Source organism: Lutra lutra, chromosome 8, assembly GCF_902655055.1.
Source record: "Lutra lutra chromosome 8, mLutLut1.2, whole genome shotgun sequence".
Taxonomy (NCBI): Eukaryota; Metazoa; Chordata; class Mammalia; order Carnivora; family Mustelidae; genus Lutra; species Lutra lutra.
The window spans coordinates 133174311-133199714 of record NC_062285.1 but is presented as its reverse complement, the minus strand read 5'-3'; the positions used below and the strand labels follow the sequence as shown (position 1 = coordinate 133199714).

Here is a 25404-nt window from a genome sequence, read left to right as displayed (position 1 = left end):
GTCATTTGCTGAGGGTCCCACAGTGTGTCAGTGGCAGGAAGGGCTGAGGGGAGAAGGACCTGGAATGTCAGGTGTGGGCTTGTTCCTCTGAGGGAGTCAGGACAGCCGAGGGTGGGTGGGAGGGTGGGACCAGCCTGGATGTGTCTGTTTCCTCCCAAGCTGCTGGGAGTGGACACTTTCAGGTTCCCTTCTGGTCCCCGATATATCTGGGCCCCGAGGTGTGGTTATTGCCCAGACACACAACCAGGTCCACACGGCCACGAACCCCTGGATGTGTCTCAGCGCCAGGGCGATCCCTGGGTAGTTCGGGGTTGGGGGCCCTGCCCATGGACACTCTCTCCAAACAGCTCTGTCAGGAAAGGATCACGTGTTGTCACGATTTTGTTGATGAGGGGGACCTGCAGCTCCAGCCCCAGGTCCCACCCGGAGCAGGGACACAGCCCGGATTTGTAGCCAGTTTTGTCTGACTCCTTCTCCCCTCCCTCTGTGCCCCCAAAACAGTGGAGAGGGAGGGGTACACTGCTCAGCCCGGGTTGAAGACTGCATGTGACTTGAGCAGGCAACCCCGTATGGAAGGAGGATGTCGGGGTGCTCCTGCTTTCCGGAATTTGGGAGGAAGCAGAGCAGGTGGAGGGCAGGTGAGGCAGAGCCTCTGGGCCGCCCCCAGGATGCGGGTGCCCGGCTAATCAGCAAAGGATTTCTGTGGAGGTGCAAAGGCTCATGTTGTCTTTTGAGATACCAGGACTCGGTTGTGTTGCCCACAGTGTCTCTGAGTGTCTGCGCAGTGCCCTGTCCTGCAGGGAACTTGAGGGCCTGACAGGAAGTGACTGGCCCAGGGTGCCATGACCGTGACCATGACCATGACAGGGAGACAGAGCAGGGAGATGTCTGGGCTTTGCTCCCTGTTCCCCACCGGGGCCTCTGTTCCACCCACTGTGGGGCAGGAGGAGAAGAGACCAGCCTGTGTGCCCTGATCAGAAAGGACCGAGGGGCTGGGGTGAGAAGGGCGGAGTCATCGCAGGGAGGTGGTCTGGGCTTCCTAATCTGAGAACAACAAACTGCCATTTTGTAATCCCAAAATGCCAGACTGTGGACTCGTAATCTGAAAACCCCAGACTGCAGACTCATGGGGCCGACGATATGGGTGTGAGCTTCTATCTGTGTGTTTACGCCAGCCAAAGCGAGCCTAGGAGGCTTCGGATTCTTAAAGTCCCATTTCTCCCTCAACACCTGCTATAGGAGGTCTTCGCGTGCACCCTGTCCGCTGAGAACTGTGAGTCTGGGTGAGTCCTTTTCCTGGGGATTCTTGGTTTATATCTTTTAAAGACTTGTCTTCTCCCTTCTCTCTCTGTCTCTCTCTCTTTTTCTTAAACCGTGAACCTGAATTTTACTTATTTATTTATTTTAAAAGATTTTTACATATTTATTTCACAGAGAGAGGGAAAGCCACAAGCAGGGGGAGCAGCAGGCAGAGGGAGAGGGAGAAGCAGGTTGCCCGGGGAGCAGGGAGCCTGAGGCCAGGCTCTGTCCCAGGACCCTGGGATAATGACCTGAGCCGAAGGGAGACACTCTACCAGCGGAGCCACCCAGTGCCCTGGCTTCAGTCTTTTCATGGGGATTCCCAGGATCTGTCGTGTTTTGTGGGCGCTCAGCTTTTGCCTGTCCAAGGATCGATGGTGGGGCCTCCTGGCCTCTCTCTCTAGTCTGACTTTGTTCATGGTGTCCTTTGCAATTTTTATTTTTAGGAGGTCAGATAACTGAAACTTTCCCTTTATGACATCTGGGATTTGCATCTTCATTAGAAAAGTTTTTCCAACTCAACGTTATTCTTTTTAAACCTTTTTCTAGGACATTTGTAACTTTTTCCTTCTAGCTTACAATTAGATTCTGTTGGGATTGGTTGGTTGATTGATTTTGTACAAGCCTTTTGGTTTTTCCTCTTCCCCCTCACCCCTCTCCTTTTCCTCCTCTTCCCGTTCTCCTTCTCCTCCTCCTCCTCCTCTTCTTCTTCTTCATGCTCCTCCTCGTCGCCCTCTTCTTCTTTTCATAATTTTTTTTTAAAAAGAGTTTATGTATTTATTTTAGAGTGAGGCATCCAGCAACATAGATAGAAAGAGAGCACAAGAGAAGAGGAGGGGGAGGAGCAGGCTCCCGTTGAGCAGGGAGCCAGACCTGGGGCTGGATCGCAGGACCCTGGGATCATGACCTGAGCCGAAGGCACCCATTCAACTGAGCCACCCCGGCGCCCCTCTTCCTCTTTTTCTAATTCTTCCTCTTCTTCCCCTTGTCCTTCTCCTCCTTCTTCCTCTCTCCTCTTCTTCCTCTTTTTCCTCTTCCAATTTTTCTTTTTCTTTTTCCTCCTCTTCCTCTTCTCCTTCTTCCTCCTCCTGTTTCTCCTCCTCCTGCTGCTCTGTTTCTTTCTCTTCCTCTTCTTTCAATTCTCCTTCTTCTTCCAAATCTTCTCCTCTTCCTCCTCCTCCCCGCTTCCTCCTCCTCCTTCTTCCTCCTCTTCCACTTCTTCTTTCAATTCTTCTTCTTCTCCTTTTCCTCGTCTTCCTCCTCCTCCTCCTTCTCTTTCTCCTTCTTCCTCTTCATCCTCGCTTTCTTTCCTCCTCCCTCCTTCTTCTCCTCCCTCTCTCCTTCTCCTTTTTCTCCTCCTCCTTCTTCTTCCCTGCTCTTCCTCCTCCTTCTCCTTTATCAGGACTTATTTAATGGGTGCCAGCCACAATCCAAAGGAACACAGTGTTTTTTTGTGCCTTCAAAGGAGCCTGCAGGGCAGCGAAGAAATGACCCCCACGCTTCTCCCCAAAGTTCCTGGTATCAGTGAACAAACGTGGGGTGAGGGTGGAGGGACCTGGGCCCGACATGCAGACCTGGCCTGGCCACCCTGGGGGAGGGGAGGCTTTGGAAATTCCTGCTAAGGCTCAGACATCAGGACACTCATGTTTTACTGCAATTTCCTCTTCCTCTTTCTCTTCACATAAACAATACTATGGCGGGAGCATGAAGGCATGAGGAAATAAATGAAAACGCTCAGAATTCTGGGAGGACTGTCCAAAGCACATTAAATCAGGAGGCGTGGTCTTATTTGTTCTTGGCCACGACAAGCTTTTCATCAGGATAGACAAGAAAACAAGTGGAATTGCTCAGTGGGGAGAGAAGCTGGGTGCGCTGTGCTCCCACACCTCAGATCTGAGCCCAGCTCAGTGTTCCCTGGGAGGTCCTGGAGCAGGAGGTGTGGGAAGGAATAGACATGGTCCCGCCAGTGCTCAGAGACAACAGAGGAGGTCACACAGAGGACTGCAGTCAGGACAGCACACACTGAAGGGGAACCTGGAGGGTCCATAGGGGAAGATGGCAGGGGAAGCAGTGGTGGAGCTGGGCCTCTCAGCACAGGTCAATTTTACAAGGTGAGGAAGGTGGGGAAAGGCATTCCAGAGGCTGAGGTGTGATCAGAAGCAAGGAGGGGCTCGGGGCTGGGTTAGTCGGTAGAGCCTGCAACTCTTGATCCCAGGACCCTGTGTGTGTTCAAGCTCTATGTTGGGCATGGAGCCTACTTAAAATAAAAGTTAAAAGAGAAAGAAAATAAAAGCAAGGAAGGAAAGGGTCCTTGGAGGTGTCTGGACCAAGGCAACAGGAAATCAGGGATCAGTGAGGAAGACAGGAGCAGGACCATTAGGGACCCAGGAGTGGGTGGGGCAGGCTAAGGAGTTTGAACCTGGTCCTGTCCTTGGCTCCCCTTTCCTCCCTGCCCGAGGAGCCTGCCTGCAGCCCTTCCAGGGAGATGCTTTGGTGAGATTCTCTTTCCTGCTGCCTCTGGAGAGCTTAGCCAGAGGTGCTAGGGATGGCAGGTGGGGATGGGAGGGCTCCGTGTCCTGTCGGGGCCACACAGGTGGGCAGGGACAGCCTCTTTCCTTCCTTCTCCTCCTACCAGCCTTGCCAGGAACTGAGCGATCTGCAGGCTAGCCAGGGACACCCTGGGTACTAATCAGGCGGGGGGGAGCATTGTCCAGCATCAAACCCAGTTGAAGCCCAAGACAAGGGTCAGGGCTGGGCCCAGAATAGCAGAGGACGGGAAGGCTGGGCCCGAGAGTGCAGACACATTGACAAATGTTTGGTGTCATCCGGGGTCTGGCTCATTCTGCCCGCACACTGCTGCTGCTCTCTGCTTTTGCTCTTGGTCCTTGTGCTTCATGATGTCATTTGGATGCCTAGGACTCCTGTGGTCCTGTGGCTTCAAAGCAGAAGAAGGAGAAAGGGGCCAGCCAGCTCTCCTCTCCCACTTGTGTCTTACAGTAGGATGGTCCCCAAGACCCCCTAAGCTGATTTCTCTTCTGTCTTGTTGGCAAGACTGGGTCGTACAGTCAATCCTCTGAATCCAGGTCCTAAGATGAGAGGCAGCTGGGCCACTCTGGATGGGGTGCTCCCCATGGTGGGGGCAATTCTGTCTGTGGGTGTCTCTGGAAATCTGATCTATAGAAGGAGAGGACAGAAGGGGGACAAAGCTTGCTAAAGAAATAACAACCATGTGTTATCAGATAAAAGGCTTGTGTCCAATATCTATATGGAACTTGTCAAATGCCACACCCAAAGAACAAATAATCCAATCAAGAAATGGGCAGAAGACATGAACAGACATTTCTCCAAAGAAGACATCCAGATGGCCAACAGACACATGAAAAAATGCTCAACATCACTTGGCATCAGGGAAATACAAGTCAAAACCACAATGAGATATCACCTCATACCAGTCAGAATGGCTAACCTGAGCAAGTCAGGCAATGAATGAGACACTCGGGTTCCCGTCCTGGCTCTAGCAGTACTGTGAGAACTAGGACTAACCTACGTTCAGGTGATAGGTTCTTCCACTTCCTTGTCCAATGATTGTCTTCTTGTGCCCCAACAGGACCTGACTCGGCTTGGGAGTGAGCCGCAGTGAGGTGAGTAACTTTCCTTCAATAGCATCTGGCAGGTAAAGTTCATTTTGGCAATTGTCATCATCCCAGAGGGAAGCCCCAGAGACCTGGCCCCTCACTGCTGCCTGCTGCCTCCGCTGGCTCACATTTGACCCCACGTTTTGTTCTCTCTTCCCCAGGGGTGAAGCGACAGCTCCTTCTAACTGCAACACAGACTCAAGCAGTAGGCGACACCATGACCTCGGGAGCCCGTGGGCTCATCCCAGGTAGTCGCCTTCCACTTCTCTGGATGATCCCTGGAATTGCGGGGATGCCTCCAGCTGAGCTCACCTACAGAGGAATCGGTCCCTTGAAGAGCTTCCTTGAGTCCCCAAGAGAGGTCAAGGGGAGTCCCCAGCCCAGGAGTCTGTAGGAGCACCTCCCACCATCTTCTTCTGAGGGTCATGGCTGAGGTGTTTACTTCCTCCCTTCCCCTGCTCCCCGTCAAATCCATCAATGACCCAGATGTGAGGCCAGGACAGTCCACAGGGAGGAAGGGGACAGCAGAGGGGAAAGGAGGGGAAAAAAAGGGATCCTGCAACAGGATGGGGGTGGGGGGTAGACCAGCAACCTTGAAGCGTGCTCCTGCCCTCTTGCCCTGTCCAAGCCTCCAGCATGGCTCAGGATGACTGTGGGGCCTTATAATAGAGGCCATTTCCCCCAGCTCTCACCCGGCTGCCAGCCTGAGTGCTCTGTGAGGGTCAGTGGGCCACGACCTGGACCCCAGTCTGGTCTTTGCCACCTCCCAGCTGTGTGATCTGGAGTCTCTTACCTAACCTTACCTGTAAATGAGAGTATTTCCTTGTGTGGTTATGAGGATCAAATAGAATGTGTTCATGTGTTTGGGTCAGGGCCTGCTACACAGTGTGTCCTCGCTAAGTATTGTTGCTGTCCCCTGTCCCTGGAACCTGTTAGATCCACGTAAAACCTCTCCTCCCCTAGCACCCCCCCCCCCCCCGGCCTCCCACAGCTACGTTAGGGCACTTGTCCTGTGTCTCAGCTGTAAGCCCCTGCCTATCAGATACGAAAGCGGGGCAGGAACGGATTCTGTTGATCTCAGTACCCCTGCCTAGGCCGACTCTCAGCTATTTCCATGCCCTCTCTCTCCCCCCAACAACGAGTCCATAAAAGTACAGTTTAGAGGGCACGGATTGCATGGAGCACTGGGTGTGGTGCAAAAATAATGAATACTGTTATGCTGAAAAAAAAAATTAAAAAAAAAAAAAAAAGTACAGTTTAGTGCTGTGGTTTCCCTCCAGCTAAGCCCTGGTTTCTTCTCTCCCTTAGTGAAGCAGGAATAAGAGAGAACTAAAAACTTTCATTTTTTCTTTCCACCTAGTTAGTGAAAGTTTTCTCGAGGAGGTCATTGAGACTTTCCAGAACTCAGTGAGCAGAGGGATGCTGCACGTCCTGCTGACTGACCATGAAGCCTGGGAAAGATTTGTGGCTGAGGCCACTTTGTCCAGGTAACACCCCTCCCCCCACACACAGATGTCCTAGGATGGTCACCCAGCTCTCTGCGGGACAGTGCCCTGGGGTTGGGGTTGAGCATGTTCCTTCTCAACAGTCCATGAGGAACATGTCTTCCATGACATTTGCTGGCAGTGAAAGGCCTCAGATTGAGGAGAGGCGAAACCTGCAGAGGGCAGGTTATGTGACCTTGGCTTTCACCTAAAGCTGACCCTTCTCTGCCTTGATGTGTTCATCTGTTCAATTTTATCATGAGGAAATGAAGACAATGTGTGTATCGTCCCTAGCATAGTGGGACCAATGGGGTACCAACTATGACACACAGTTGGTACCCCATTAATGTTAAGTCTTTAGAAGATTGCTGGGAAGTGACAGGGGCCAAGGTTCTTCTTCCTGGAGATGAGGGCCAAGCACGACTTCCTTTGGAACCCGTCACAAGAATGCTGATGCCTCAGTCTGTGGCCCTGGGGATTCGGACGAGAGCCTTCCCTCCCCATCTGAGCAGTTCCGTGAACATGCAGGATCCTGCGGGCCATGAGGCAGAGAGGCTGGAGTGGAATTGGACTGAGCTGGTTGGATCCTGACTCTCTCTCTGCCTAGCCCTGGAGCTCTCTGGGTCTGTGTGTCTGGGAGTGTCAGATTGGGCATTTGTTCCACGGGAACAGTAATTCAATCTGAGAAGAACGTGGCCAGGGCCTTCGTGTGAATTGCGAGGTGAAAGTTGAAGAACCAAGGGCAGTCATCCTGTCCAAGGTGCCAGGAGGCTTAGACCAGGGCCAGAGATGACAATCAGGATGGACAAGGGGGCCTCTAGGTTGGAGGACTAGGTAGGCTTGGGCAGTGGATCTGGGACTGAGGGAAGCTCTAGGGCACAAACTTGAGGAGACCAGGGACCTAGCAGAGGTCCTGTGATTGGGACAGGGGACATTTCTTCCCTCCCTCCTTTGATCTCCTCACCACCAGGCATCTGAGGCCATAGGGGGTGTTTCTTCCATACCTTGCCTGGGATCTGGGAGGACTTGACTACCATTTGGAAGTGCCTTTCTTCTACACAGAGCAGCTCCAGACCAATAGGAGGCAGTGTGACTTTGTGACAACTTCCAGCTCCACACGGGGAAGCTGCCGATTGTGTATACCCTTGAGGGATTCTGAGCCTCAAAGGTCCCCACCAAAGAGGAAAGTACTTCCTCTGCTAGCTGCCAGAATGCAGGTCATTTCCAGCTGTGTGATTCATAGAGAAGGTTCGCCAAGTCTCCTGCATCTTTAAGAGGTGTCGTAAACTTGCACATGGCCTTGGTGTACCACCTAAGGAGTGAGATAGGCTGGTGACACCTGTGAGGTCAGGGGTGCTGGTGGGGACCTGTCCTTGACTGCAAGGCCATCTTCCTCCAATAGCCACTATTTAAGAGCCTCTGAGGATGACACGGACTTATTTACTCCCCGACTGGGGTGTGTTATGGAGCGTGAGCAGTGTGCGGAACGTGTGCAACATTGCAGGAAGGATTCTTTGCGTTTGTAACATTCTTTTCCATTTGGTTTACAGTAAAGGTTCTGTGGTGTGTGGAGGTTAGATCTAATGGAGCCCGTTTTCCAGATAAGCTTCTCCTAATCCCTTGACCTTCCCTGTTACAGGGAGGAGGCAGAAGCCCTTCGTGAAGGTCTGAACGAGCTGCAAGGATCCAAGGATCTGGAAGCCAAAAAGCAGCAGGCTAGGGAGAGGTTTCTAAATCAGTTTCCCGAGTTGAAACTCAAGATTGAGGAGCGCATAAGAAAGCTCCGTGAGCTCGCAGATGAGGTGGACAGGGTACACAGGGACGCCGCCATCACCAGCGTAGCAGCTGACTCTGCTGCTGTCGCGTCAGGTGTCCTGAGCATCCTCGGTCTTGTTCTGGCGCCTTATGCAGCAGTGGCCTGTCTGGTAGTGTCAGCAATTTCAGCGGGGCTGGGAGTAGCATCAGATGTGACCGGAATGTATGCCAGCTCCATGGAAATGTCCAGCGAGTCTTCCTCCATAGACGAAGCAAATAGCCCGATATTGAGTGACGCTGATGAAGACAAGGTATTTCAAAAGTTTCTGGATGACTACATAGACTATTTTTCCCAAATAGATGATTTATATGAAGACCTGAACGACCTTGCAACTAATGTTCGTGCCATCAGGGCAGCCAGGAGGAACCCTCAGCTGGCCGTCCAGGCCCAGCGCTTCACGAGAGGTGTGCCTGTCTCAGGTCAAACTGCCAGGCGGGTGCAGAACACTTTTGGAGACACTGCTCTGGCAATGACCAGAGGAGCCCGGGTCAGGAGTGGGCTTTTCTCAGTTCTCTTTCTCGGGTTAGATGTGTATGATCTTGTGAAAGACTCAATGAACCTGCAAGAGGGAGCAAAGGCAGAGTCAGCTGAAGACATGAGGCGGCAGGCCCGGGAGCTGGAGAGCAAGTTGGAGAAGCTCACCGAGTTCTATGAACGTCTGAAGGAGGGCCCGCCTCTGTGATCCCGGGGCAGGGCAGGGCAGGGCAGGGCAGGGAGTTGGAACATGTGTGGGACAAAGACATGGAGGTGCTTCATGAGAGCGGGGGAAAGGTTTGGGGTGTTCGGATGGGGTGTTGAGGAATTAGGCATTTCTGAAGCTGAGCCAGGGAGGGAGGGTTAATGCAGGACGGGCAGGGGGAGTCAAGGAGGGGAAGGAACATGGAACCTGGAATAAGGAAGGAGGGGACAGGCAGTGAGGGGAAGGGACTAAAGGGGACACAGGGGAAATGGGTCAAGAGACGGGAGGAGGAACAAGTAATGAAAGGCCAGAAATATTAAAGTTAGAATTCTTGGAATATGAGAGAAGATGACGTGTGTGATTTTGTCGTCTTCATACTTAGTTCTGAGCCTTTCTGAAGTTGACAGTTGCTACTCAGGGTAGGATTTGACCAGGGATCTGTGCAAGGACCAATAAGTGTCCACGGGGTGACGCTGGCAGCCGGGTCACAAGTGACCCCGACCCGTGGCTCCCCTTCCACGTCCCATGAGTGACCAGGTGTCGGCAGCATGGACGCAGTCCCCTCAGGTGTCGGTCTCTGCCAGCCACTCTGATGGCTTCAGAAGTCCTTGGTGTCCCATGTCCAGTTTGCAGCCCCTACTCCTGCCACCCCCGCCCCGGTCCCTAGACAGAGGGAGACCCGGCAGGTGGGGTCCTTGCTCTGAAACACGAGTCCTAAGGTCCAGCAGGGCCAAGCCCAGCACGTATCCCCACGCGATGGAGAGACGGGGTGGGGGTGCTGGTCGTGAGCCCCGGTCTGCTGACTGTCCCAGTCTCCGTCTGATGGTGCTGTGGCATCACCCAAACATCTCCCTCCGCGGTGTGAGGGTGACTCTCCCGGGGAGCCGGGGTCACCGTCCCCGAGGGCTGACATGGCTTATTGGCCAGAGATGTTGCCCAAGACCCTGACTCTGGAACTGCGGTCATCCTGGGTGACTTTCCTTGTGATCCTTGGGGGGTCAAGAGGAGCCTGATGTTATAGCCACTCGATTTTTCGGGCCCACAGGTGGGGAGGACTTGGCACTCGTCCCTGCAGGTCAGAGACACCGAATCCTCACCTGAGGGGCCTGCAGGCCCAGCCTGGCCGCCGCCTCACGGGGCCGTGATTCTGGAGCCTGGCGAGGTCCACATGGCGAGGCCATGACACACACGTATGAGACCCTTGGGCCGCAGCTCCCAGGGAAGTCGTGTTGTGCTCTGCATCTCACGGTGGTTCCATCAGGGCAGCAGGCGAACCGCCAGCTCAGGAAAGGGAGAACAATCAGGAGGAAGGGAGTTCACTCGACAATGAGCAACAAGGGACCGAGGAAGGCGACGTGGACAAAACAGAACTTCAACCACGTGTTCGAGGTCTGAGTGTCAGCGTGGCCTTGACTTTCAGCTCCTTCCCTGAGTGGCTGGACCCAAGCCACCACCTGTCCCCCACCTGACTTTCCCCATCTGCCAATTCAGGCCGACCTCCCGGGCCACCCACGGGGTGATCATCACAAACCTTGGGGTGTGATTCTTGGGTCATCATTCTGTCACTCTGTCCCTCCCTCAATGCTGCGGAGGAGACACGATGCCCGGGGACACTTGCCTGGATGGGAGGGTCAGGTTGGCTTCCCTGTGTGCAGGTGCAAAGCCCACTGCTGTCCAGAATCTGCACACCTCACAAGCCGTGCGGCCCTTCCTTCTTGGCTTCCGTGTCCGGGCAGGGGGCCGGTATCTCCCAGAGCTTCTGTAGGAACCAGACAGGACTGCGTGGACGGGGCCTGCCCAGCGCCTGGTGCTCCCCCAGCTCTGTCCACTGTTGAAAACAGCAGCGGTTCCTCAGCTGTCTTCTGCAAGCGTCTGCAGCCTTGCAAGGGGCACTTGGCCACCAAGGGCGGGTGTCCTGCGGCTGTCCTGGCATCAGGGACAAGTCTAGAGAGACCTGATTAGATCCCAAGGGTGGAAGGGAAGACACGGACATGGTGACCAGAAAAGGGGATTTCGGCCTTCCCTCTGGCGCCGTGGGAGCGGAGTAGATCACTGGGACTCTGCCAGGGAGGCTGCTGGAGGGCTTCTCGGAAGAGGTGATGCTCGAGTTGGGTTCTGAAGTTCGAGCCTGATTTTTCCAGGTGGTGAAGCAGGTGCTCCTGGCAGGAGGATCTGCATCAGCAAATGCCTGGAAGCCCCGGTGGCATTTAGTGGCTGCCACATGGCAAGTTCGCAGTGAGCACCTGGTGTGTTGGGGACAGGAAGGTGAATAAGGCAGGCATGCCGGTGGGGGGTTGGTGGGAGGGACGGAGAGGAGGAGCTGGGAACAAGCCCTGGGGTGGTGTTAGTGGGTGGGGGAGACATTTGCTGAGGGTCCCACAGTGTGTCAGTGGCAGGAAGGGCTGAGGGGAGAAGGCCCTGGAATGTCAGGTGTGGGCTTGTTCCTCTGAGGGAGTCAGGACAGCCGAGGGTGGGCAGGTGAGTGGGACCGGCCCAGACATGTCTGTTTCCTCACGAGCTGCTGGGAGTGGACACTTTCAGGTTCCCTTCTGGTCCCCGATATATCTGGGCCCCGAGGTGTGGTTATTGCCCAGACACACACCCGGGTCCACACAGGCACAAACCCCTGGATGTGTCTCAGCTTCGAGGATGATGTCTGGGTGAGCTTGGGGCTGGGGCCCTGCCCATGGACTCCCCCTCCAAACAGCTCCATCAGGAAAGGATCGCGTGTTGTCACGATTTTGTCGATGAGGGGGACCTGCAGCTCCAGCCCCAGGTCCCCCGCAGAGCAGGGACACAGCCCGGATTTGTAGCTGGGTTTGTCCGACTGCTTCTCCCCTCCCCCTGTGCCCCCAAAACAGTAGAGATGGAGGGGGACACTGCTCAGCTCGTGTTGCAGACTACGTGTGACCGAGCAGGCGACCCCAGATGGAAGGCGGATGTCGGGGTGCTCATGCCTTCGGGGAATTTGGGAGGAAGCAGAGCAGGTGGATGGCAGGTGAGGCAGAGCCTCTGGGCCACCCCCAGCAAAGGATTTCCTTTTGAGGTACAAGGACTCAGGGTTGTGTTCCCCACTGTGTCTCTGAGTGTCTGCGCAGTGTCCAGCCTGCAGGGTGCCTGAGGGCCTGACAGGGAGTGACTGGCCCAGGGTGCCATGACCGTGACCATGACCATGACTGGGAGACAGAGCAGGGAGATGTCTGGGCTTTGCTCCCTGCCCCCCACTGGGGCCTCTGTTCCACCCACTGTGGGCCAGGAAGAGAAGAGGTCGGCCCGTGTGCTCGCAGCAGAGGGAAGAGAGGGACCGGGGTGAGAAGTGTCACACTGCAGCGTGGTCCAGCCTTCGAATCTGAAAAGACCAAACTGTAGACTCCTGGGGTTGATGATAAGGGCGTGAACTTAGATCCGTGTGTTTGCCGGCAGAGGTAAACCTAGAAGCCTTCGGGTTGTAAAAATCTCATTTCTTACCAAACACCTGCTTCAGGAGGCCTGGTCTTCCCTTCTGCCCTGCCTGCCGACCACCGTGTGAGTCTGGGTGAGTCCCTTCCCTGGGGATTCTCTGTTCCCATCTCTTAAGAACTTGGCTTCAGTCTTTTCCTGGGGATTCCCAGGCTCTGTCGTGTTTCGTGGTCGCTCAGCTTTTGCTGGTCCATAGATTGCGGGTGGGGCCTCCTGGCCCCTCGCTGTAGTCTGACTTTGTTCATGGTGTCCTATGCAATTTTTAGCTGTTAATAGGGCAGATAGCTGAAGCTTTCCCTTTATGGCATCTGGAATTTGCATCTTGATTAGAAAAGTTTCTCCAACTCCACATTATTTTTTAAAAATCTTTTCCCCAGGATATTTGAAGCTTTTTCCTTCTAGTTTACGCTTAGGTCCTGTTGGGATTGACTGACTGATTGATTTTGTGCAAGTCTTTTGGTTTTTCCTTCTCCTCCTCCCACTCCTCCTCTCTCCTCCCCTTCTTCCTTGTCCCCCCCGCTTTTTTTTTTAAGATTTTATTTATTTATTTGACAGAGAGAGAGATCACAAGTAGGCAGAGAGGCAAGCAGAGAGCTGAGCAGAGAGCCAGACGTGGGGCTCGACCCCAAGACCCCGGGGATCATGACCTGAGCCAAAGGCAGAGGCTTAACCCACTGAGCCACCCAGATGCCCCAGGACACCCATGTTTTACTGCAATTTCCTCTTCTTCTTTCTCTTCACATAAACAATACTATGGCAGGAGCATGAAGACGTGAGGAAATAAATGGAAATGCCCAGAAATCTGGGAGGACTGTCCAAAGCACATTAAATCAGGAGGGTAATTCGTGTGAAATCTGAGGCGTGGTCTTATTTGTTCTCGGCCACAACAAGCTTTTCCTCAAGACAGACAAGAAAACAAGTGGAATTGCTCAGTGGGCGTGGAGCTGGGTGTGTTGTGCTCCCACACCTTGGCTCTGAGCCCAGCTCAGGGTTCCCTGGGAGGCCCTGGAACAGGAGTTGTGGCAGGGAATAGGCAGGGCCCCGCCAGTGCTCAGAGTCCAACAGAGGAGGACACACAGAGGACTGCAGTCAGGATAGCACACACAGAAGGGGAACCCAGATGGACCATGGGGAAGATGGCAGGGGAAGCAGTGGTTGAGCGGGGCCTCTCAGCACAGGTAAACTTTTACAAGGTGAGGAAGGTGGGGAAAGGCATTTTGGGGGGAGAACAGTCTAAACAATGGCCTGGAGCCTGAGGTGTGATGAGAAGCAAGGAGGGGCTCAAGGCTGGGTCAGTCTGTAGAACCTGTGACTCTTGATCTCAGGGCCCTGTGTGAGTTCAAGCTCTACGTTGGGCATGGAGTCTACTTAAAATAAAAGTTAAAAAAGAAAAAAAAAAAAAAAAAAAGACAAGCAGGGAAGTAAGGTGTCCTTGAGTGTGCCCCGACCAAGGCAACACAGAATCAGGGAACAGTGAGGAAAACAGGAGCAGGATCATTAGGGAACTGGGGCGGGGGCAGGCTAAGGAGTTTGAACCCGGTCCTGTCCTTGGCTCCCCTTTCCTCCCTGCCCGAGGAGCCTGCCTGCAGCCATTCCTGGGAGATGCTTTGGTGAGATTCTCTGTCCTGCTGCCTCCGGAGAGGCATTAGCCAGAGCCGGTGGGGATGGGAGGTGCGGATGGGGGGTGGGGATGGGAGGGCTCCGTGTCCTGTCCGGGCCACGCAGGTGGGCAGGGATGGCTAGACCCTATATCTGTAGAAGGGTGGCGTTCACGCTGATTATTCTCGTTGAACCTACATTATCATCCCACTTTTCTTAGAGAACTTACTTTCTCAACCACCGAGGTTTCTCCCACGCTGCCACTTGTCACATCAGGAGTCAGGCTGATTTCCTATGGGTACCCGATCCACTGGTTCTCATCATCTTGAACGTGGTGGTGCCAGAAACCAGCCCATTATTGGGGTGAGCTGTTACTCACTGCTCTAAAGGGACTTCCACTTTCTTAAAATTAAAAAAGAAATCAAATAAGCACAAATGGTTAAAACAAATCCATTAGTCCCGAGGGCTCTGCTCACCTACTTTCCCAATTAAAAACAATCACTTTTAATGTGTTGCTTTTCCTTTAGGTGGTTAATCAGTATCTTTATATGATATTCCTACACTAGGAGAACAGAATAGGTGAGCGTGTAGGCTCTGGAGACAGGGAGTCTGGATTTGAATTCCGGCTCTGTCACTAGCTGGGTGCTTTGGGTCAATTACCTACCCTTTCTGGGCTTCAGTTCCTTTTCTTACAGAGTCATGGTGAGAACTAATGTATGAGTCGATGCGTCCAAATCACCTAGAACGGTGCCTGGTGCAAAGCAGTAGTCACCCACCACGATAGCTAACTTCATTCCCTTGATTTTTAAGTTGCAATATGAGCAAGCTACTTATTTCTTACTAGGGCAGAGAATGGTTTCACTTATTTTTATGCTTTTTCTTACACACTTCCCCACCTTGTCCTAATATCATTCTATCACTAAATTTATGTCCTCGGTTAGAAACCTTTCTAGTTGTAAGCCATTTACTTACACCTTTGTTTCTTTCTTTTTTTCTTACCTCTTCATTTCCTAGCCTCTCAATTGTAGCTGGTATTTTTGGGCTCCTCACTTTGTATAATGAGGATATTAATCCTCCTCCTCTCTTCAGTGCTGCAGCTCCCAACTTCTACCATTGTACTTTGATTTACATATTGGCAACAAGTGCATTTGGTTCTCATATTTAAATGGTCTCTTTTGTTCTAGAAGTTAAAACTCACACAAGAATGTTTACATATGTGTGATGTTTTCAGTGTTGTTTACTGTAAAGCTAACTTGTGAAATATGGCTGTACGTGGTTTTTTTTTTTTAAGATTCTTATTAATTTGTCAGAAAGTGAGAGTGAGGCAGCAGGCAGAGGGAGAAGCAGGCTCCCCATTGAGCGAGGAGTCTGATGTGGGACAAGATCTCCGGACCCTGGGATCCTGACCTGAGCTGAAGGCAGACGCTTAACCCACTGAGCCACCCAGGCGCCCCGGTACATGCTTTCTTTTTCTTTCTTCTTTTTATTTATGCTTTCTTGTACAGCTTTAGTTTTTCCTGAATTCCTAATTGCCTTTTTTTCTACTCCTTGCACTGTTACCTTCAATGTTTCCTCAATTTCTTTTGAAAAGTCCATTATATAAGATATTATATCATTTATATTATTATAAGTCCCCTTTCCCCACACAACTCTTCACTTCTTACTCCATTCTGGGCTGCTGCTCTCTACGTCTGCTGCATGCCCAGCTGTATTCCTTGGGTTCCTTTCTGTCTCTGTTAATGTTCCTGTTTCCTGGACCTCACATCTTTCAGTCTCTTGGTTTCTTGGTCACTATCCTCTACCCCACCCCATAAACACATGAACTTTTTTTTTTTTCCTGCAGCTCTTTCTTAAGTAATTTTCTAAGAAATGATAGCATTGGTAACTTGTCATTCCCCATTTAGATCCATTTCTTCCGTCACCTTTTTGTTTTATTTTCTGGAAGTTTTCCTTGACTATACCAACCTTTTCCTAGACTTCTTTAGTTTGTCAATCACTTTTTGAGTCCCAAGAGCCCTTTCTTGGTCTATTATTGTTATTATTATTATTTTACTTTTTCAGTGCATCGTGTTCTCATTTTATGAAGACAACACCTTTCTAATCTCCCTGAGGACATTGGGTCAAGGTTTAAAAAATCATCTTCTATAATCAAAATTATGTGTTTTTTTCTGGTATTGTTTTTAAGGTTTATGAAGTCCAGTTGATTTTTGTTATTGTTTTCTCAGTAAGCTCTATGCCCAACATGGGCTTGAACTCATGACCTGGAGATCAAGTGTTGCATGCTCTGCCAACAGCCAGCCAGGTGCCCAATCTGCAGTCCTTTTTTAATTGATCTTAGCCACCCTTTCCAACTGGTCATCTTTCTTGTGTATCTGATCGTAGGTTGCCCATCCGTATCTAAGAGAGAGGTAGGTTGACTGACAGGCTTCCATGTAGAGTGATCGGATGAGGACCCTTTAGATGTCAGAAGACAGAGGTATTTTTTTCTGGAGTATTTCACTTCTGACTTTTCCCCTTCTGGTGTAGACTTAGGCTGCCATGAATATAGGGTCGGGTGTGGGGCTGGTAACCTTATTCCTGCTCACCTCCACCTGCCTCTCAGCTTCGGTTTCCTTTCCGCAGCTCTGTGTAGCAGACCGTTCCTGCTGCCTATTGACTTGTTCTCACTCTGTTTTTCTGATGGGAGTTCCCTCTATTCTTCTTTATTCAGCTATCAATACTCCACCCAATCTGCCTTCAAACATTTGTCTAAGCCTCTGGATTCCTGTTGGACACATTCTCCTTTTAAAGTGGTAGCAGAGGGCGCCTGGGTGGCTCAGTGGGTTGAACCTCTCTCTGCCTTTGGCTCAGGTCATGATCTCAGGGTCCTGATATCGAAGGCTACATTGGGTTCTCTGCTCAGTGGGGAGCCTGCTTCCCCCTCTCTCTCTGCCTGCCTCTCTGCCTACTTGTGATTTCTCTCTCTGTCAGATAAATAAAGAAAATCTTTTAAAAATAATAAAAAAATAGAAAAAATAAAGTAGTAGCAGAATGAGGAGAGGCAGTGTGGGGGTCCTTGAGTCCAGCAAGCAGGACCTTGAAGACTTGAACCCAATCCATCACTTACTGGATTTCTGACCTGGGGCACGTCACATAGTCTGCACTTGAGTTTCCGTATCTATAAACAGGGAGGCAAACAATACACGTACAACTCCATGATTATTGGAAGAAGACAGGTTAGTATTTGTAAAGTTGTAGAGCGATTACCAGTGCAGAGCAAAGGCCACAGATGTGAGTCACTCTTATCATTAGTTATTTTTATACCTGTAAGTCCCTTTACTATCATTTCAGTCAGGTCTCAGGAGGGAAAACTGATAAATGCTCTTTTGCCTTCTTCAAATAGGACCTGGGGTACCTGGCAGGCTTATTCTGAAAAGTTTGGGACTCTTGATCTTGGGGTTGTGAGTTCGAGTCCCAGATTGGGTGTCGAGATTACTAAAAAAAAATAAACTTAAAAACAATGCTTAGGGTGCATGGGTGACTCAGTTGATTGTCTGCCTTTGGCTCAGTTCATGATCCTAGGGTCCTGGAATTGAGCCCCGCGTCAGGCTCCCAGCTCATTTGGGAGTCTGCTTCTCCCTCTGCCCCTTGTCCTAGTCGTTCTCTCAATCTCTCTTTCTCTCTCAAATAATAAATAAATAAGGTCTTAAAAAAATAATGCTTAAATGTAATCAACATTTCCTGTCTTTCCTTGTCTCCCAAGACAAGCTAAAAACAGAACTAAAAGAAATTCTAGGTCTATAAGGGTGTGTTTTTTACAAAAGACTACGAAGAACCGTTAAGAATAGAGCAGTGGACACCCTCATGTACTGTGAGTGTGAATGTGCATTGGTATAATTTTTTTCATAACAGTGTGGCGCTAGGTATGAAAAAATGTGTATGTGCTGATAGCTTCTTTTTTTTTTTTTATTTTAAAGATTTTTTTATTTATTTATTTATTTATTAGAAAGAGAGAGAGAGAAAGAGAGAGCACACAAGCAGGCAGCGTGGCAGGCAGAGGCGGAGAAGCAGGCTCCCTGCTGAGCAAGGAGCCTGATGCGGGACTCGATCCCAGAACCCTGGGATCATGACCTGAGCTGAAGGCAGCCGCTTAACCGACTGAGCCACCCAGGCGTCCCTGCTGATAGCTTCTGACCCAGTCATCGTGCTTCTAGAAATGACTCAAGGGAACAAACTCAAATGCAAAATGCAAAGTTTTATACAAAGAGATTGTTCTTTTCACTTTCCTTTAGATAAAGAATTAGAAGCAGTCTAAGGTTCAAAGTTGGGGGAGGACAGCAGAGAAGACTGGGCATTATTGGGAAGGCTTGAGAATCCGTAGTCAAGACTGTAGGAATTGTGCCAGGACTCAGCAGGACTCCAGGCCACGTGGGATGAAGAATCTGGCAGAAGCAAGGAGGACACAGGGTGTGGGAAGCTGTGGCACCAGGAAATAGATCGAGACAGAGACTGGTTAGTGCTGCAAGCCAACGCTGTGGAAGGAGAGGAGTCATTTATAAATAAATACTTACACAGCCGACCCTTGAACGACACAGATCTGCTTATATGCAGATTTTTTCATTAAATATATGTACAAAATGGTAAATTTACTTGCTCTTCCTTATGATTTTCTTCTTTTTTAAGATTTTATTTATTTATTTGACAGAGAGGACACATGAGCAGGGGGGAGGGGCAGAGGGAGAGGGAGAAGCAGATTCCTACTAAGGAGGGAGACTGTTATAGGGGCTCTATCCCAGGACCCTGGGATCATGACCTGAGCTGAAGGCAGATTCTTAAATGACTGAATTTCCCAGGTGCCCCTTACTATTGATTTTCTTAACCCTTTCTTTTCTGTGGCTTACTCTATTGCAAGAATTCAGTACGTAATACATAGGACATACATAGTGCGTGTTGCTGAGCAGTTCGTGTTATCGGTAAGGCTTCTGGTCACTAGTGGGCTCTTAGTAGTTCAGTTTTGGGAAGTCAGGAGGCGCCTGGGTGGCTCCGTTGTTAAGGGTTTGCCTCCATCTCAGGTCATGATCCCAAGGTTCTGGGACTGAGCCCTGAATGGGGCTCCCTGCCCAGTAGGAAGCCTGCTTCTCCCTCTCTCACTCCCCCTGCTTGTGTTCCCTCACTCACTCTCTCTCTCTCTCTGTCAAATAAATAAGAAATCTTTAAAAAAGTTTGGGGAAGTCAGAAGTTATGCGTGAAGTTTTTACTGCACGATGATGGGGGATATTGCCCTTAACCCCCGTGTTGTTCAAAGGTCACTGTACATGAATAAGAGTTTTTGCATGTTAAAGGGAGTAGAGCACAGTCGTCACAAACACAGGATTTGGATCAGAGACACTCAGGTTCCCGTCCTGGAGTGTGTGTGGGTACTCAGTGAGGGGCCACCTCAGGAGCCTGCCTGTCATCAATACTCGATCAGTATTAGCTCTTACCCATTAGTAAACACAAACGCTCCCGACCTCAAGGAATTTCCAGAACACATGTTCCCATCTTTTCTTCTGTGTTTGGTTTCATTGCTTCTGTAACTTCTCAGATGGCAGTCTCCTCGTCCGATGATCTTCTTCTTGTGCCCCAACAGGCGACAGGACGCTGACTCGGCTTGGGAGTGAGCTGGAGTGAGGTGAGTAACTTTCCTTCAATAGCAGCTGGCAGAAGCCAGTACACACACACACGGGGTAAAGTCCATCTTGGCATTTGTTGCCATCCCAGAGGGAAGTCCCAAGACCTGGCCCCTCACTGCTGCCTGCTGCCTCCGCTGGCTCACATTTGACCCCACGATTTGTTCTCTCTTCCCCAGGGGTGAAGCGACAGCTCCTTCTAACTGCAATGCGGACGCAAGCAGTAGGGAAAGCTACGGCGACACCATGACCTCGGGAGCCCGTGGGCTCAGCCCAGGTAGTCGCCTTCCAGTTCTCTGGATGATCCCTGGAATTGCGGGGATGCCTCCAGCCTAGCTCACCTACAGAGGAATCGGTCCCTTGAAGAGCTTCCTTGAGCCCCCAAGAGAGGTCAAGGGGAGTCCCCAGCCCAGGAGTCTGTAGGGACACCTCCCTCTTGTCTTCCGAGGGTCACGGCTGAGGTGCTTACTTCCTCCCTTCCCCTGCTCCCCGTCAAATCCATCAATGACCCAGAAGTGAGGCCAGGACAGTCCAGAGGGAGGTGGGGGACAGCAGAGGGGAAAGGAGGGGAAAAAAGGGATCCTGAGGCGTGGTGGGGGAGGGGGTAGACCAGCAGCCTTGGAGCGTGCTCCTGCCCTCTTGCCCTGTCCAAGCCTCCAGCATGGCTCGGGATGACTGTGGGGCTTTACAAGAGAGGCCATTTCCTCCAGCTCTCACCCTGCTGCCAGCCTGAGTGCTCTGTGAGGGCCGGTGGGCCACAACCTGGACGCCGGTCTGGTCTTTGCTACCTCCCAGCTGTGTGATCTGGAGTGCCTTACCTTACCTAACCTGTAAAATGAGAGTATTTCCTTGTGTGGTTATGAGGATCAAATAGAATGTGTTTATGTGTTTGGGCCAGGGCCTGCTACACAGTGTGTCCTCCCTAAGTATTGTTGCTGTCCCCTGTCCCTGGAACCTGTTAGTTCCAGGTAAAACCTCCCCTCCCCTAGCATCCCCCGGGCTCCCAGGGCTATATTAGGGCACTTGTCCTGTGTCTCACCTGTAAGCCCCGCCTGTCAGATACGAAAGCGGGGCAGGAACTGAATCTATTGATCTCAATATGCCTTCAGCTGGCTCACAGCTATTTCCCCTCCCTCCGCTGGCAGGTCCATAAAAGCACAGTTTAGCGCTGTGGTTTCCCTCCAGCTAAGCCCTGGTTTCCTCTCTCCCTTAGGGAAGCAGGAAAAAGAAAAAACTAAAAGCCTTTCATATTTTTTTTTTCCATCTAGAGAGTGAAGGCCTTCTCGAGGAGGTCATTGAGACTTTCCTGAACACAGTGAGGCGTGAGGAACTAGACTTCCTGCTGAGTGACCATGAATCCTGGGAGAGATTTGTGGCTGAGGCCACTTTGTCCAGGTACCCCCCCGCCCCCCGTGCAGATGCCCCCGATGGTCAGCCAGGTCTCTGCGGGACAGTGTCCTGGGGCTGAGGTTGAGTATGTTCCTTCTCGACAATCCATGAGGAACATGTCTTCCATGACATTTGCTGGCAGTGAATGGTCTCGGATTGAGGAGAAGGAAACCTGCAGAGGGCAGGTTATGTGACCTTAGGCCTGAACCTAAAGCTGACCCTTCTCTGCCTTGATCTCTTTATCTGTTCAATTTTATCATGGCGAAATGAAGATAATGCACGTAAGGTCCCTAGCATAGTGATGACACATAGTAGGAACTCCATTAGTGTTAACTCATTAGAAGATTACCGAGAAGAGATGGTGGTAAGGGTCTTCTTCCTGGAGATGAGGGCCAAGCACGACTTCCTCTGGGACCAGTCACAAGAACACTGACACTTCAGTCTATGGCCCTGGGGATTTGGATTAGAGCCTTCCCTCCCCATCTGAGCAGTTCCATGAACGTGCAGGATCCTGCGGGCCCATGACGTGGAGAGGCTAGAGTGGAATTGGACTGAGCTGGTTGGATCCTGACTCTCTCCCTGCGCAGCCCTTCAGCTCTCTGGGTCTGTGTGTCTGGGAGTGTCAGATTGGGCATTTGTTCCATGGAAACAGTAATTCAATCTGAGAAGATTGGTGTGAATTTCAAGGTCAAAGGTGAAGAACCTAGTCATCCTGTCCAAAGTCCCAGGAGGCTTGGACCAGGGCCAGAGCCAGTGGTCACAATTGATAAGAGGGCCAGGGCATCTGGATTGGAGGACTAGGTAGGCTTGGGCAGTGAATCTGGGACTGAGTGAAGCTCCAGGGCACAAACTTGAGGAGACCAGGGGCCTAGCAGAGGTTGGGTGTGAGGGAGAGGGGACATTTCTTCCCTCCCTTCTTTGATCTCCTCACTGCTGTGATTGCCAGGCCATGGGGCAGGGTTTCTTCCATACCTTGCCTTGGAGCTGGGTCAGTCTTGACTACCATTTTGAAACCCCTATCTTCTAAACTGAGCAGCCCCAGACCAATAGGAGGCAGTGTGACTTTGTGACAACTTCCAGCTCCACAGGGGACAGCTGCCAATTGTGTAGCCTTTGAGGGATTCTGAGCCTCAGAAGTCCCCACCAAAGAGGAAACTACTTTCTCCTCCAAACCTAGATCATTTCCAGCTTACTGGTTCAAATAGAAGGTTCACAAAGTCTCTTGTAGCTTTAAGAGATGTCGTAAAGTTGCACATGGCCTTAATGTACATGCATGCAGAGCTGTGACCAGCTAAGGTATTATTTAGGCTGTGACACCTGTGAGGTTGGCGGTGTTGGGTGGTAGTTGGGGAATCCAAGACATGAGCTGGAAAGTCTGAGGGGAACCAGGGTAGTGGGTGTCCGGGCTCTCAGTCAGTTGGGGCAGTGGCTGGGCCTCATCAGAGTACAGCCAGCAGGCTTGGGAGAGACAGCAGCTGCCAAGCAAAATGGTGATTAAGGACTCTTCTTGCTGTGAGATCTTGTTTTCTTAAACTTCAAGTACCCAGAGTTAGCCAACTGCAAAGTCTGAGGGCACAATCCCTAAGACTGTCCCTACTTTTGCACCAACTAAAATTTGGGGGTGTCCCCAACCCCCCCCCCGGGATTGGATGATTCCCCGGAAGCACTCACAGAGCTCACCGAGAGCTGTCCCCTCAGTTATGCTGTGTGACAGGGAGAGATACAGCTTCCCACCAGCCAGGAGAGAGACACTTGGGGCAGAGTCTGGGAGGGTTTCCAGTCCAAAGTTTCCATCGTCCTCAGGAGGCCTTACTGTCCTGTATTCAGTGTGTGACAGTGCACGGGGAGCATTGCCCGCCTGGGATGCTCACACTGTGCAAGTAAGCAATTACTGTGACACTTATTAAAATGGTCAAGAAGACTTAATTCATGCCATAGGCGTCAAGAGTGATGTCATAGGGGGGAGAGATTGGGCTCATCTTGAAATAGAGTGAAGACCCGTAGGGATTTCTAGGCAAGGAGCAGGGTGAGGGCAAGGGATGGGAAATCAGGAAGAGGAGACATTAAAATGGAGGGATTCTTGCTAACCTGACCCAACAGGGTTCTTCCTGAAGGCAGGTCAAAGACTGGCACATCAAAGGTGGAATTTGATCAGATGTCAAATGTGATGAGATATTGAGAGTGTGTGGATTCTCACTAAGCTGTCTTAACACAGCTCTTGCTAAGACTGTACGCAGTCTGTTAAGGTCAGAGCCCAGAAGACCAAGGTCAAGGCACAGTCAAGAGAAGGGCTCATGAGAGCCTGAGTAACGTGTTTTCCAGGAGAGAGTATTTTTCAGCCTGAACCTCAGGACAGAGTTTACTGGGGCTCAGTCACATCTGCCTGCATGGCTAACCTGTCGCCTTCCGCTCCCCTGGGAGGCCAGTTTCTAGATCCTCCATAGTCACAACTGACAGCTCATGACCCAAAGACTCCATCATTTTGTCAGGCTGTCCCATGGCCAAAGGCCCAGGCAAAGGAAGACAGTCTTATCATTCTAGGACCCTTGACATCCTAGGTGGGGCCTAGAGCTCACTTCCCAGTGCCCAGGGCAAGGGAAGACCTCTGTGGGTAGGTTCATCCCTCAGCACACAGGACGTTTCTCCGAAAGAAGGATTTCCTGTTCCAACCTCACTTCCCTTTCTTCATCTGCAGAGTTCCCAGTCTGCACACACTGTGGTACTGACCATGGGAATCTGTCCTTGACTGTGAGGCCGTCTTCCTCCAATAGCCACTATTTAAGAGCCTCTGAGGATGACCCGGACTTATTTACTCCCCAACTGGGTGTGTGTTATGGAGTGTGAGCAGTGTGTGGAACGTGTGCAACATTGCAAGAAGGATTCTTTGCATTTGTAACATTCTTTTCCATTTGATTTACAGTAAAAGTTCTGTGGTGTATGGAGGTTAGAGCAAATGGAGCCCATTTTCTGGATAAGCTTCTCCTAATCCCTTGACCTTCCCTGTTACAGGGAGGAGGCAGAAGCCCTACGTGAAGTTCTGAACGAGCTGCAAAGAACGATGGATCTGGAGGCCGAAGAGCAGGAGGCTAAGGAGAGTTTTCTGCATCAGTTTCCTGAGTTGAAACTCAAGCTTGAGGAGCGTATAAGAAAGCTCCACGAGCTCGCAGATGAGGTGGACAGGGTACACCGGGACTGCACCATCGCCAACATAGTAGCCAACTCTGCTGGTGTTGTGTCTGGCCTCCTGAGCATCCTTGGTTTGGGTCTGGCTCCTGTGACAGCAGGGGCCAGTCTGGCACTCTTGGCAACTGGAATGGGGCTGGGAGCAGCAGCCACTGTGACCCAGATCTCTACCAGCCTCGTGGAAGTCTCAAGTGAGTCGTCTGCAAAAGCCCAAGCTAGTCACCTGACATCAACTGATTTTGACAAAGGGGAGGTCATTGCAAAGGTTCTGTGTGACCGCATACCCCAGATTTATTCCTTAACAGGTAAATGCTTTAGAGTCCTGCAAAGCATTGCAAGGAATGTTCGTGCCATCAAGCTAGCCAAAGTCAAACCTGGCCTTGTAGTCAAGGCCAGGCACCTTATGACAGCTCAGAGAATCTCAGTTCGAAGTGGCCGGCAGGTGCAGAAAGCTTTTGGGGGCACTGCTCTGGCAATGACCAAAGGAGCCCGGATCATGGGTGTGGCCACTGCAGGTGTCTCCCTTGCAATGGATGTGGTCAGCCTCGTGAATGACTCAGAACACTTGCAAAAGGGCGCAAAGACAGAGTCAGCTGAAGACATGAGGCAGAAGGCCCGGGAGCTGGAGAGCAAGTTGGAGAAGCTCAGGGAGATCTATAAAATTCTGAAGGAGGGCCCGACTCCGTGATCCCCGAGCAGGGCAGGGAGCAGGGACATGTGTGGGACAATGACATGGAGGTGCCTTATTAGAGGGGGAAAAAGTGCAAAATAAAGGTTTTGTGTTGGGGTGTTGAGGAGTTTGGCATTTCTGAAGCTGAGCCCAATGAGGGAGGGGTTAATGCAGTTGGCAGAAGGGTAGGGGGGAATGTTTAACAAATTGTTGGTGCTCTTTGGGTTCAGGGTGCGCTGAGTGACCAGTGAAATTCCAATGATAATCTAAAGGGTTTTGGAACACTGGCTGATTTGGAAAAAAAAAAAAAAAGTGGTGGTGGAAGGGGGGGAATAGAAAAGAGATAGCAGAGGCCAGCCACAAGTCAAGGAACCTGGCCATATGTCGAGGAGATCAACCAGCTCGGGGGCCAGGAGACGCCGCCTCTCTGAGCCTCAGAGTCCTCATCACTTGGTTGGGGGGGGAGTGTATTGAAGATCTGTGTGGCTTTCGCAATCCTGTCTTCTATCGCCTGCTTCAATAAATATGGACTGATGTATTGTG

General features: G+C 51.2%; 2 protein-coding genes across 10 annotated transcripts in view; both read left to right on the top strand.

Moving 5' to 3' along the window:
• Positions 1–8933, top strand: part of LOC125106650 (apolipoprotein L3-like) — a 16389-nt gene extending 7456 nt beyond the window's left edge. The window contains exons 1-3 of one of the 2 annotated variants that reach the window (XM_047741027.1): positions 5149–5368; positions 6295–6421; positions 8058–8933. In XM_047741027.1, the coding sequence (XP_047596983.1) occupies positions 6354–6421; positions 8058–8916 (927 nt within the window). In that variant the 5' untranslated portion in view covers positions 5149–5368; positions 6295–6353 and the 3' untranslated portion in view covers positions 8917–8933. Of the gene's footprint in view, positions 1–5148; positions 5369–6294; positions 6422–8057 lie in introns of those variants that run through there. The other variant, XM_047741026.1, reaches the window with a different exon arrangement.
• Positions 1240–25404, top strand: LOC125106649 (apolipoprotein L2-like). Of its 8 annotated transcripts, none has more exons than XM_047741023.1 (6): positions 1240–1283; positions 3109–3396; positions 19580–19621; positions 19799–19896; positions 20888–21014; positions 24018–25404. In XM_047741023.1, the coding sequence occupies exons 4-6, from the start codon at positions 19866–19868 to the stop codon at positions 24877–24879; spliced, it is 1020 nt and encodes a 339-aa protein (XP_047596979.1). In that variant the 5' UTR covers positions 1240–1283; positions 3109–3396; positions 19580–19621; positions 19799–19865; the 3' UTR covers positions 24880–25404. The 8 variants fall into 8 exon arrangements, with proteins under 8 accessions (XP_047596979.1, XP_047596977.1, XP_047596973.1 ...); XM_047741021.1 differs by lacking the exons at positions 1240–1283; positions 3109–3396 and adding exons at positions 11594–12448; positions 13264–13550; XM_047741017.1 differs by lacking the exons at positions 1240–1283; positions 3109–3396 and adding exons at positions 11594–12448; positions 13136–13550.

Coding starts and splice junctions, on each gene's coding strand:
- LOC125106649 (XM_047741023.1), top strand. CDS start 19,866: ATGACCTCGGGAGCCCGTGGGCTCAGCCCAG. Junction 19,897..20,887: donor AGCCCGTGGGCTCAGCCCAG/GTAGTCGCCTTC, acceptor TTTTCCATCTAG/AGAGTGAAGGCCTTCTCGAG. Junction 21,015..24,017: donor GCTGAGGCCACTTTGTCCAG/GTACCCCCCCGC, acceptor TCCCTGTTACAG/GGAGGAGGCAGAAGCCCTAC.